This window comes from Sarcophilus harrisii, chromosome 4, assembly GCF_902635505.1.
Source record: "Sarcophilus harrisii chromosome 4, mSarHar1.11, whole genome shotgun sequence".
Taxonomy (NCBI): Eukaryota; Metazoa; Chordata; class Mammalia; order Dasyuromorphia; family Dasyuridae; genus Sarcophilus; species Sarcophilus harrisii.
Window position 1 is genome coordinate 309,499,732 of NC_045429.1, and position 12,714 is coordinate 309,512,445.

Here is a 12,714-nt window from a genome sequence, read left to right on the forward strand (position 1 = left end):
ACTTCTGTCCAGGGAAATGTGACTTCACACTCATGCTTCCCCTCCCCCCCAAAAAATAAGCTTTTCTTTCTTTACTTACCACTTTAGGTTTAAATGGTGGTTGGATCTCTCTGTTCTCCAATTTCTCCCAGTCAATTCTTCTGAAAAATGCATGTTCTCTGATGTCCCTTTCTCCCTCAGATCCACAGCCCAGGCGTTTTGCAGGGTGCTTTGTCATTAGCTAGACAACAAAAAAAGTAAAAGAGAAAAGGGGAATTCTAGTAAATAAACTTTCCTTTTCTTTATTCCATTCCCTCCTTCTCCCAAATTGAATAAATAAATGAATTTGTACTATAATGTTATTTCCATCATAATTTTCATGATGATAATAATACAGGGCAAGTTCTGGGAAATGTCATGGAAGATTTAAATGGTAATTTGCCTCTAGCATCAATTTTATCAAATTTCTTTTTATTTTCAACTTTTTCTTTTCATTTTCCTTCTATCTTCTGGCACTCATGGCTCCCTGCCACCATATCCTTGGCCATCCTAACACTGGTTGTACCAGAATTAGTTAACAAGAGCTTGTTTTTCAAAGCACTATGATACTCTAAGCAATTTGTTTGTAATATCTGTGGTGTTGGCATGTGTATGCTTGTTTCTATGTATGTATTGCTTATTTTTAAGCTGGACCAAAATCTCCAGAATTGTATGATCATATGTAAAAAAAATTTGCAGAGATTTCTATTAATCTGTCCCACTGTGAAGCTTTGATATAACAATAGTCTTGAGACTTCTTTAGGGCAGAGGTTACTACTAATTCAATTCAATTTATCATTATTACTGGATAAGTTGAATAATATTCAATCCTTGCTACCAATAATCTGATAGTTGTTGCATCTTTCTCTCTGTATTGCTTGTAGAACCACCCACCTAGAGATACTCTACACATGGTATTGAAAGAATGAATGAACACACCTAGGGGTTTATCAAAATGTACCTGTTCCACCCCACTGACTGTGATTGTATTTCTAATTCATCTGTAAACTAGTATGGGGAAATTTATATGAAGAAATATTTCTGAAGTCAAACTAATTAATGAACAAAATTAGCTAAGTAACAATAGAGGGTTTATTTCATAGGATTCTAATCAAGGGTATGCTAGAGTCACCTTTAACAGATTTGTGAGAATGTCAAATTTTCATTGTGAGCATTTGCACTTTGGAAAAAGACAATTACAATAAATCACAGCTTCATTTCTGGTTTTATTGTCTAGAAAGTGTTAGCATTGCAAATAAAATTTTTTAAAAGTATGCTTTTTTTCCCCCTATAGAGAGAATCCAGTTATACTGCTATATAAAAACTGCTTGAGTTCAGGAGTATAGAAGAAGCTTCAGGGAATGAAGACATAAAGAGAATGGTGAGTAGAAGCTAATAATAATAATAACTGGTAATTATACTGCACTCTGAAACATTTATAATAATCACCATTAAACTTAAGTGTCAAACATTTCAGGTTCTAATCCAGAACAGTGGTAGAAGAGGAGTAGGGATCCTTCAGTTGACAAATGTTGGTTTGGGTTGAAACAATTCAGTATAGCTACTTCCTTTAGGTTATGATCATAAGCAGCTTCTGCTAAGTAAACAAGTTCTACTTACTCCTTTGCAGATGGAAACAGCCTCCTTGGACAATGATTTTGGATAGGAAACATTGTGTTCCATTATGGACTGGAAGAGTTCATCCTCATCTTCACCATCAAATGGAGGCTATTCAACAGAAAGCAGCAAAGATGTGAAAAGATTTAGAATAATTAATTTATTAACATTGTTAACAAATGGCTCCTTTGACAGGGAAGAGCTCAGTGTGCTTCTATTCACATCACAGGCTTCAAAGTTACCTCTACTTAGCTTAAGGGTTTATTTGATTATCTTTAATTAGATTGATAGTGTACAGAATTTTTCCCTTTTGTCTCTTTAATTATCTTACCCCAGGCAACCAAAAACAGTCTGCAGGGAAAACCATTTTTGGTTAATACTTTTTAATGATTTGCAAATAAAATATAATTAATTCATTTATCTTGTAACCACATGTCAAACAAACTAATTATGATAAAATTTAGGTTACAGTAGGGAGGAACCCTCTCTATTCACCTCATTTTTAGAACAGGAATACTTTCAATTGAATTAAGAGGTACATATAGATAATTACATGTTCTTATTTAAGGGATATCTTAAGGAATGGCCAATCAAGGACTCCTATACTGACTTGCCATGATCCCTGCTCTCTTATTCTAACCCTGAATTTTTCATAGTTAAAATTATCTTGCTGCTATCATCATCATCATCATCATCATCATCATCATCATCATCAATTGCTAATAAAGGTTAAGAAAAAAGTGGGGTAGAGTCAATCAAGGATTGGAATCTAAGTCCAGAAGATCTGGCTTCAAGATGTATTTAATTTTATGCATTTAAAAATATTACTCTGAGAACGGGTCTATAGGTTTCACTGGGTGGCCAAAAATGATCTATGACACAAAAAGGCTAAAAGAACACATCCAAAAATATCAAAGCAAATGCAATTGGCATGGACAAAGCTTCCTTACTGAGAATTTTATATCAAACCAAAAGACTGATTCTCTCCAAAAAATAAAGTCATTTATTTTACTAATGTCAAATCACAAAATGAAAAATCATGTGACTATTTGGAAGACAAGGGGATGAATAAGGAAGGACTTGATTTCATAGAGGAAACTTTTATATCATCAGTGACATAGGGTATTGAGAGAGATGGTCTTTGAGAAGGGCTTATTGTTCTTTGTTGCCCTTTGTGAAAGCAAAGGAAAAGAGGAATAAAGGAAGGATAGGATTTATAGTTGCTTTGTTGTTCACAAAGAAGTGTTTATATATAATTGGACAATATAACATCTTGGTTAGTGAATATGGTTGTATGCTTTCCCCTGAGACAGCCAGCTTGTTGAGCTATGCATTTCTCTAGTTTAAATAGTAATGATTTCTTAATGTCACTTTAATGTTGATTGTTAGTTGAAAGAACTTTTAAATAATTCATTGATTTGAGAATAAAGAGGACAGGATTTGCCCAACTAGAGGATTAGAAGTGGAATAATTAGCAGATAAGCAGTTGTTAAAATTTCTAAATGAACTAATGCCATCAAAGTCTGTAGTTCAGAGTTGTGACTTACTTTGAATACCTAGGTTTTCCTCTCCCATGGGCTTCCCCATCAAGTATCTGTAAGTATGTGTGCATTTTTTCCCACAGATATGAGTACATATGTTTCTATTATTCCTGAATCTCTTTTTAATGATCTATGATGGCATTATTATTATTATTTGCTTTAGTGTTAAGTAATAAAGGGCTAAGTTTAAGAGTTAAATGTGTCAATTGTGAGTAACTAAGTATGTACAAAAGGAAATACACTAGTGGCAGTGGGAAAGCTATAAAAACCAGTAAGGAGATTGGATTCACAATAACATTGCCTCTGAGAGAGTGTGAATGTAATCTTCACTGGGAAACTAGACCTGTCAGTGTGAGATGAGACTGAAGTGCATGGCCAGCCTAAAGAGTGAGCAGGAATTTCCACTTTCTATATTAAATGGTAAGAGGCACTACTCTCTGAATAGTCATTACATATAAATAAAACTTAGGACAAGATGAAGTGTCAAGAATGTCTCCTCTATACTTTTCTCATCAGCACACTGGGGCATCAATTAATCTATCCTAGTATCTAATTTTTACTCTGCAAGGCACAGAGACACACAGACTATTTCAATGCAGGGGGCAGAATATAAGACCATGTATAATGATAATAATAATAATAATAATAATAATAATAATAATCACATATTGGATTAGTTCACATGATAGAAATCTATAGTTAATAAAATCAAGGGCTGTGACAGAGAGCAGACTCAACTTTTCTCAGTTATTTTTCTTGGGATAAAGCCATGAAAAAACTCAACATCAACAATAAATCTGATCAATAGATCAGGTATCTGTGCCCCACTCCCTCACTTATCTTCTAGATTTAAGGAATGACATTCCTTTGGAGAACATTTTTTTGTGAAGGGCACCTGCCTGTGTCATGTGCTTCTTGACTTAGAGTGGTTAAAGGTAAGCCTCATACTGATTAGCATTTAATATACCCAATCATTTCTGAAATGGCAAATGTTAGGTTAAAAATAATATTCTTACTGCTTTCTAGATTAGGGAGAGAGAGATGACAGGTGATTATGGCTTCTTTTCCCATCCATGTAATATTCTCTTCTCCCTTAAAGTCATCCTTCTTACTAACTTTCCTACTACTATTGAAGAAACATCATCCTTTCAAGTGTACAGGCTTGTTAACATTGGTATCTTTCATATATCCATATATCCAATCTCTTTTCAAAATCTTGTAATTTTTATTCTCACAACATCTGTCCACAGCTATCACTCACCTTTTGTGTGGACAATTACAATAACAATCTAATTCATCATGTTGTTACAAATCTCTTTCTGTTTCAGCTCATTTTCTTCTCAGCTGCCAAAGTGATTTTTGAAGAGCAGATCTGACTGTCACCTTCTTATTCTCCAAAATCAAATGTAAAATCTTATTTGACATTTAAAACTTCACAATTTTGCTCAATCTCATCTTTCCTGTATTCTTATACTTTACACTCTCAATAAATTATGCTGAATCAAACTAGTCCTCACTGTGGTTCCTCACAAATGATATTCCATCTTCTAATTGTTACTTTCTCACTTACTCCTTAATTCATAGTAATTTGACTTCCAATCTTATCATTCAACTGAAACTGCTCTCTCCAAAGTTATCAGTGGTCTTGAAAGTTCAATCTAAAGATATTACTCCCTATCCTCAATGTCCCTTTCATGTGGCAGTATTGACTATCTTTCTGCTATAGCTCATTCTTCTCTGGGTCTTCATGACTCCATTTTCTCTCTTCCCTCCCCCCCTATTTGTTTGATGACTCTTTCATGGGTTCCCTTATTGATCCCTTAAACATGAATGTACAGGGCAGCTAGGTGGTGCAATGGATAGAGTACCAGCCCTGAAGTCAGGAGGACCTGAGTTCAAATCTGTGTGACCCTGGGCAAGTCACTGAACCCCAATTGCCTCAGCAAAACAAAATAAAACAAACAAAAAAACCATGAATGTACCTCAATGTTCTGTCCTAGGACATCCTCTTCTCTCTATTCTCTCTCTATGACCATTAGTTTACATATATTCAATTATCATCTCTATAAAGATGATTCATAAATCTATAGAGCTAATCTGATTCTCCTAATCTCCATCCTCCACATCAACCAAATGCTATTAAAACTATATCCATTTAAAATATCTTAAACTGAAACACCCTTAAAACAAAACTGATTATCAAATTTCCCTCAAGTCCTTTCATTCTTCTACTCTTCTATACTTACAACTTTAAAATTTTCAATTCCTCAGTAGCTTTTAACCCACATATCAAATCCTTTGATAAATCTTGCTATTTCTACCTCTACAACATTTCTTACATCTGATCTCTCTCTTTTTTTTTTTATTCTCAAATCACCACTTTAGCTGTGGATCTCAATATTGCAATGGCTGCCTATTTGTTTTCTCTGCCTCAAATCTTTTCCCATTTCTCCCCAGTTCATCCTCCACTCTGCAGCAAAAGTGATTTTTAAGTATAGATAGTTCCTTATTGTTTGTAGGATAGTTATAACTTGTCATGAATCTTTGTTTCCAATTTAATTATATATTAATCCTCTTCTTATTCTCTATGGTTAGTTGATCAGAACTTCTATTTGTCCTTTGTATATGGAAGCTATCATATATTTCTGTGCTTTTGCACTGGCCATACTTCATTTCTCTTCCTTCCCAAATCCCCGAGTATTTTTAAAACACAGCTCAGACACTAGTTCCTATATGTTTCCCACTGATTCTCCAAATGCTAGCATTTCCCCCAGTTATTACATTTTTAAACTTTTATTTTAAAAATTACATTTTTTAAAGTTTCATATATTTATTCTATACCTCTATGACCAGTGTTGTTTCAGAAAGCAGAGAGAAGCAATGGAGTGTAAAGCCAATTTAAAGAAAATTTGGCAAGATATTTAACTAAATAAAATCATCCCAAAGGCATTCGAAGATGAAATAAAAGGGGGATAGCTACAGAAAGAAAAATGAGAAAAAAAAAATTTAAAAATAAGATTAAAAATTGTTTTTCCATCAAGGACAATGGAAAAACTATAGTTGAATTATAATATCAATCCTTGAGATGCTCATAAAGGAGGTAAAAAGGACACTAAAGATAACAAAACAGGAAAAGCTGCTGGGATGAAAAATATCTAGAGGAAAACTGTTCTGGAAGCAGCATAATTATGAGGACATTCTTATAGAAGGTATATGAGAATATTCCCTTATTCCAAATAAGAGAAGAAACTTAAGATGTGGGAAAAGAATTAATACTGATAGTGATTGATACCAATAATTAAAAACCCATATGCTTCCTCTCTTATTTATACAAAATCTTTTATGAGTCATTCAAACCAAAGCTTCTTAAGTTGTGGATCAAGACCCCATATGGGGTCACTTAACTGAATGTGGGGTTAGCAAAAAAATTGACAAAAGCAAAAAGTATCAAATGTTCCATCAAGCTTAATTCTTTATGTTAAAATAAACAAGCAATTCATCTCATTAGGATGCAGATTTGTTTTCATCTTAAATAAATGGTAAATTTCTTTATATATATATATATATATATATAATATTTTAAAAATAAATTTCTTTATGATTTATTATCATCAAATGTTTGATTTGTATACCTGTTTTAGTTACTAAATATCTAGGGTCATGTAAAATTTCTTGGGCAAAAAGGGGTTGTGAGTGGAAAACGTTTGAAAAGCCCTGATTTATATACCAATTGAGACTATTCTTGATAAAGTCATTATTAGGGAACATGCAGATTTTTGCAAATGACATTCACTATGATTTCACCATTAATGGAAAGATTTAGTAACTATAAGATCCCATTTTATTAAATCCTTTTTGTTTACAAATGCTAATTTGATTTTGTAGAATAAAATGCCATTTTACAGAATCTTTTACATTAAGGTATCTCCTGCTCCTACAATCAAAATCATTCAAGATTCCTTGGAAGATATAATTATAGAAATAACCCTCTCCTTATGATAATAATAAACATGAGGCAAGGCATAGAACAGGAACATTTATACTGTCCAAAATGTATACCTCTATGATAGAGGAAATTATATTCTAAATTCAAGTCAAGGAGGGATTGGTTGTGGATATTGTGGTCCTCCAGATATTAAACCCCAGAATACTACAGAGCCTCCTGGAGGAGATGTTATCACTCAAAGGAGTTTGGTCATTTATCTACACGAAAAATATCAATTGGAAGGATGTCTTTTGCTTAGATTTCTACATATATTTGAATGGATTTACTAAATAGCTTGTCCATGGGCACGCATGCACGGGCGCGCACACACACATACACACACACCCTTGAACAAAAGGAGAATAGGCTTGATTACTTTTAAGAAATTACAAAGTTCCATGAATGACCCCCAAATTTTCCATGAAATAAAGGCCCATTTTTCAATATTAATATTCTTGCTTATCCTTATGAACCATGGAGTAAAAATTCCTCCAAAGAATTCAAAGTGAACATCACAGAGAAAACAATGGGGAGTTACTTGATGAGTATGAAAAAGTTTCTGCATATAAACAGCAAATAATTCCAAAGCAGAAAAAGAGTGAAGGATCACAAGGAATCCCTAATAGAAAATATGGGTAAGTAGTTTGTTGTTTGTTGCAGAATTCTACCAACATCCTTGTTTCAGGAGAAACTAAGAAAGGTCTTCAATATGGTAGATGGATTTTTTATAGGGAGTATATGGATGACAGTTGCATGAGGTGGGAGGAAATAGATGGGTTGAGATCTGCATTGTTAGAGGAAATAAATCAATGAGATCATAGATGAATGACAGGGGCAGTTAGATGCCCAGTGGTGAGAAAGGTAGACTTAAAAGTAAGGAAGACTTGAGTTTCAATTATACCTCAGATATTTACTATATTGATTTATGAAAATCAATTAACTTCTCTGTCTCAATTTCCTCACTTTTAAGATTTTAGAGTAATAGTAGCAAAATTTTAGAGCAATAGTTCAGAGTAGTAGCAAGAAACAAATAAGATTATGTACCTAAAGCACCTTTCAAAATTTTAAGAACTATATATAAATGCCAGTTATTAGTGCTGCTGCTGCTGCTGTTAGTGGTATTGTTATACATAGTACCTCTCTCGGTAGAATGGAAGCTTCAAGAAAAGGAATTAATTCATTTTTGTCTTTTGTAGCTCAGAACCTAGCAGTGTCTGGCACATTGTAGATGCTTAAAAAGTGTTGATTATGTCTCAGATGGTCATAGGGTAAAAGATGACCTATTTTATAAATTTAGTTTATCATCATCATCATCACCACCATCACTACCATCACCATCATCACCAAATAGAGCAAAATGATATTTAAGAGTCTAAATTGTCACTTTGCCCTGTGCTCTGGTTGTAGCACTACTTCTGCATCTAGTAGTGTCAAAGTTGCGGTGGCCAGCTGGAGTCTCACCTGCCTCCAATTATAAGCCGCCTTAAAAAGTCCCTACTGTTGCTGCTGCATAGCAGAAGTTGTCAGGTATGGAGCTAATTCATACTCTATTTCTTTTTTTTTTCCTGAGGCAATTGGGGTTAAGTGACTTGCCCAGGATCACACAGCCAGGAAGTGTTAAGTGTCTGAGACCAGATTTGAACTCAGGTCCTCCTGACTTCAGATCTGATGCTCTATCCACTGTACCACCTAGGTGCCCCTCTACTCCCCCTGGAAACCTCTACTTGGGTAGAGTAACTTCTAGTCCTACTGTGGGGGACTAGCTGGACTGGCTACAGCGGGCACCTCAGGCTAAAGAATATTAGTAGTTAATTGGTAACAAAATGCTCCCAGGTGGCTCAGTGCCAGAGGCAGCATACATTGGGATGTAGGGATGGAAAATATTCTCCACTATTGCTATAACCAATATGTAAAATCAACTCTACTTTGAGAAAGAAATAATTAAAAAGAAAACTTAAAAAAAAATCCAAGTGAGGATTCATTGCCTAGGATGAATTGAGTATTCTCTTGTACAGAGACTGAAGCAGGGACTGAATAAAAAGGACAGTTTTATAGAAATATTGAAAATATTAGTTCAATAATTATGACAATATTTAAGATAATAGCTAGAATTTATTTAGTGTTTTAAGTTTTGCAAAACATTTGACATATGTTTCCTTATTTTGAAATACATTAATTTTGTGTGTGTGTGGGGGTAATTATTATGATGCCCATTTTACAGATGAGTTAACTAAGAGTCAGAGATTTTAAGTGACTTGTGTAAATCTGCTATCTATTAAGATGACAACCTTAAAGAAGTGCATTTTAAATACTCCTTAAAAATTCTTATTGTGAAAAAATCTTGGAAAAATATCAAGTGAAAGTGATTTTTAAAAAAAAGGAAAATGGACAATTTGGGTGTAGCATCATAGCAGTACTTTTCTGGCCAATAAAGATTTAATCCATTTGTTAAAGGACCTTTGGTCTTTTCTTCTTCCTTTTTTCCCCTAGTCAAATAGCATCATTTGTTAGTTTATGCAAATGTGATTCCTAAAGAACAATGAGCTTGTTTTCTGGGGTCCAGGACTTTTAATATTCAAGCTGTGTCATAGAGAACAATCAGAATTATTTAGGTTTTCATGTTCAGCAGAGCTATTGAAGGGTAAAGCATTGCATGATTCACATGGTCAAATTGTATGGCAGAGGAAGCAAGGATTACTTTGGTGCAGACTTTCCATAGCTAATACACTGATACAAGACCTGGTGGTTTCAATTTTTTCCTATTTGTGAGAACCTCCTTTAATTTCAGGTACTCATCCTGAGATAAGCATTTCTACTGAAAAAGCCAAAAAAAAAAAAAAAAAAAAAAAAATGAAGGAAATGATCCTTGTGACCCAGTTATGCCTCACAAAGCCAGGTCTTCACACCACAGAGAAACAACTTGCTATAAGTAAATTAACACATAGTAGGTCTTCAATAGAACATTTCTCTAGAAAAGTAAGTACACAGTCAGAAAGAGGAGTCTATTAGTAAAGAGCTATGCTGAGTTATCATTCATTTCTCTTTTTCTACTTGCCAATTTTAGCTAAGCTGGCATTAACTCTCTAGGATTCTTCCACAAATTGTATTTTGATACAATTTATTTCCTTTGTAATCCTATGTATTTTATATTACACATTTAAAAACATTATTCTAAGAAAGGATTTATAAGCTTGAACAGACTGTCCAAGGGATTATGACAAAAAATAGTGAAGAACCCCCATACCACTTCATGCTGCCTCTATTTTATTTATAGTAAAGGAAATTTCTGTTCTTAAAAAGAAATCATACAAGTCAGTCACTTATCAGTCTCAATCCAGAATAGCTATGTCCTGCTGCTATTTCATAGGAAATTGTGTAATTATCTGCAATATGGAAATATTTTTTTAGCATACCATATAAAATCAATTACTTAATGTAATGAATCATTACCTGTCCAGCTAACATTTCATATAAGAGGACACCATAGGCCCACCAGTCCACAGATTTTCCATACGGCTGATAAGCAATGATCTGTGTGGAGACAAATTGGTAATTTAGTTGTTAATCAGTAATTTGTACAGAAAACCATTGCAGCACACACACATTAGAGATGCAACTGTTATGTCATGAGATTGGTTTTGTTGTGGCTGTTTTTGAATTTACTTGCATAAAGCAATACTGCCTTTCTAGTAGACTCCTTTAAGGTTCATACATTTTTTGCACTGATCCCATCTTTGTTTAGACCATGTTTGGAATTCTTTGGGAACTGCCCTTGTAATGCTGGAGAAACTGAGGCAAGATAGAGATTAGAGAATTTTTAATATTTTATTTGGGTTTCTGAGAGGGAGAAATTTTGGTCGCAGGGCTGATGTCTTAAAGTATTCAGTATCAGCATCAAATGTGAGATTCCAGTGATTTATATATGGCTCTAAGATCAGGGGAGACAAAGGCAAAGGATAGAATACTGGTAAATGGCGGGAATTTTCTGAAACGGACCATCAATCTGGTTCTGACAGGGTGGGGAGTGAGAACCATAAATTCTGATAAACTGGGAGTGAAGGGGGTAGTCACCTAGAGACAAAAAGTCTGGAACTTAGAAATATGTAAGCATATCTCCTAGTAACTCATCTGCAATTTATGGCTCTATGGAATGCTAATGGTCAGGGTTCCCAACCCTAATTATCTCAGTCCTAATGGTCAGGGAGAGGGGTTGCAACCAGGGGATTGAGGCAGAAAAATTCAGAGAAACTGAGGTAGAACAATTAGGGACTGAGGCAGGACAATATAAGGAAATTGGCACAACACCCACAACACTAGTTCATGTGCCCCATAAGGAAATCTTGTTTGTTATTTTTGACACCTCCTCTTTGAACATAAATGACATTAGTTATCTTAGTTATGTATTACAGATTTCTCTCTGAATGACATTTTGCTTTTTCCAAAAATCAAACTCATTTTCAAAGTATTGGGGCGAAAAGAGAGGGAGGGAGAAAGGCAGAGAAGAAGGAAGGAAGGAAAAAAGGAGAAAGAGAAAAAAAAGAGAGAGAGAGAGAGAGAGAAAGAGAGAGAGAGAGAGAAACAAGGAGAGAGAGAGAGATGAGAGACAAGGAGAGAGAGAGAGAGAGATAAGAGACGAGAGAGAGAGAGAGAGAGAGAGAGAGAGAGAGAGAGAGAGAGAGAGAGAGAGAGAGACAGGAGAGAAAGAGAGACAGGAGAGAGAGAGATGCCAAAAACAGATGGCTATATATGAAGAAGGAATCCAACATAATGAGAATCAATGTGTAATCTCCCAAAATAATTGCTTTAATATTAGAAGTGACACTTAAGTTCTTAGGTATTATGAAAAAAACAAAACAAAACACAAAGCAAGGGATTCAATCTCTTCATGTATTCTATGCAAAGAGAAAAATAGTACTATTAGTCTCAATGCATCCATTGTGTTATTTTTGAAGTTAGTTCCTTGATTTATTCTTAGTATTATTTTCTCCAATTACATGTAAAAAGTTTTTAATCTTATCAAGTATTATTAACCTTCCTAATATTCCCCAAATGTCCAAAGGATGGATTCAAGAAGTCTTACTATAATTACATCACTTTCTCTATATATAGTCTATATCTGTTTAAATAATTGATTCAAAGTATTTCTGTGTAGAATTAGAGAAAAATGAAATAATAAAGGCTTAACCAGACAGATGTAAGAAGAAAAAAAAAAAAGAATAAATTTCAGATTCTATTTTGTTAACCCTTATTTCTTTAAGAGGAAATTAACAAGTACGGAAACCAACAACGAAAAAGATGTCCACTTCTTGTGACAGAGCAGCAGGTTCTATTTTAATCATCTATGAACCAAATTTGATTGTAATCTCTTTTTTCTGTATCATTTCACTATCAATGAGATCCCCCACATTCTTGCTCTACTAGAAAGACTGCAGGATAATGTTAAGACAATGTTTGACTTACTTATAAGTGCTTTTCTTTGTCATTGGTAAATTTGCAATTAGAACATGTAAATTAACCTTATGAAAATGAAACTTATTTAAGAGACTAATGGCA

At 34.1% G+C, this 12,714-nt stretch overlaps 1 protein-coding gene across 1 annotated transcript in view; it reads right to left on the bottom strand.

Annotated features, from left to right (window-relative positions):
* Window positions 1-12,714, bottom strand: part of PRKCA (protein kinase C alpha) — a 466,501-nt gene that overhangs the window by 13,704 nt on the left and 440,083 nt on the right. Inside the window, exons 14-16 of the mRNA XM_031965668.1 lie at window positions 10,612-10,692; window positions 1,639-1,746; window positions 80-220 (exon numbers count right to left, since the gene is read on the bottom strand). Coding sequence (XP_031821528.1) covers window positions 80-220; window positions 1,639-1,746; window positions 10,612-10,692 — 330 coding nt within the window. The remainder of the gene's footprint in view (window positions 1-79; window positions 221-1,638; window positions 1,747-10,611; window positions 10,693-12,714) is intronic.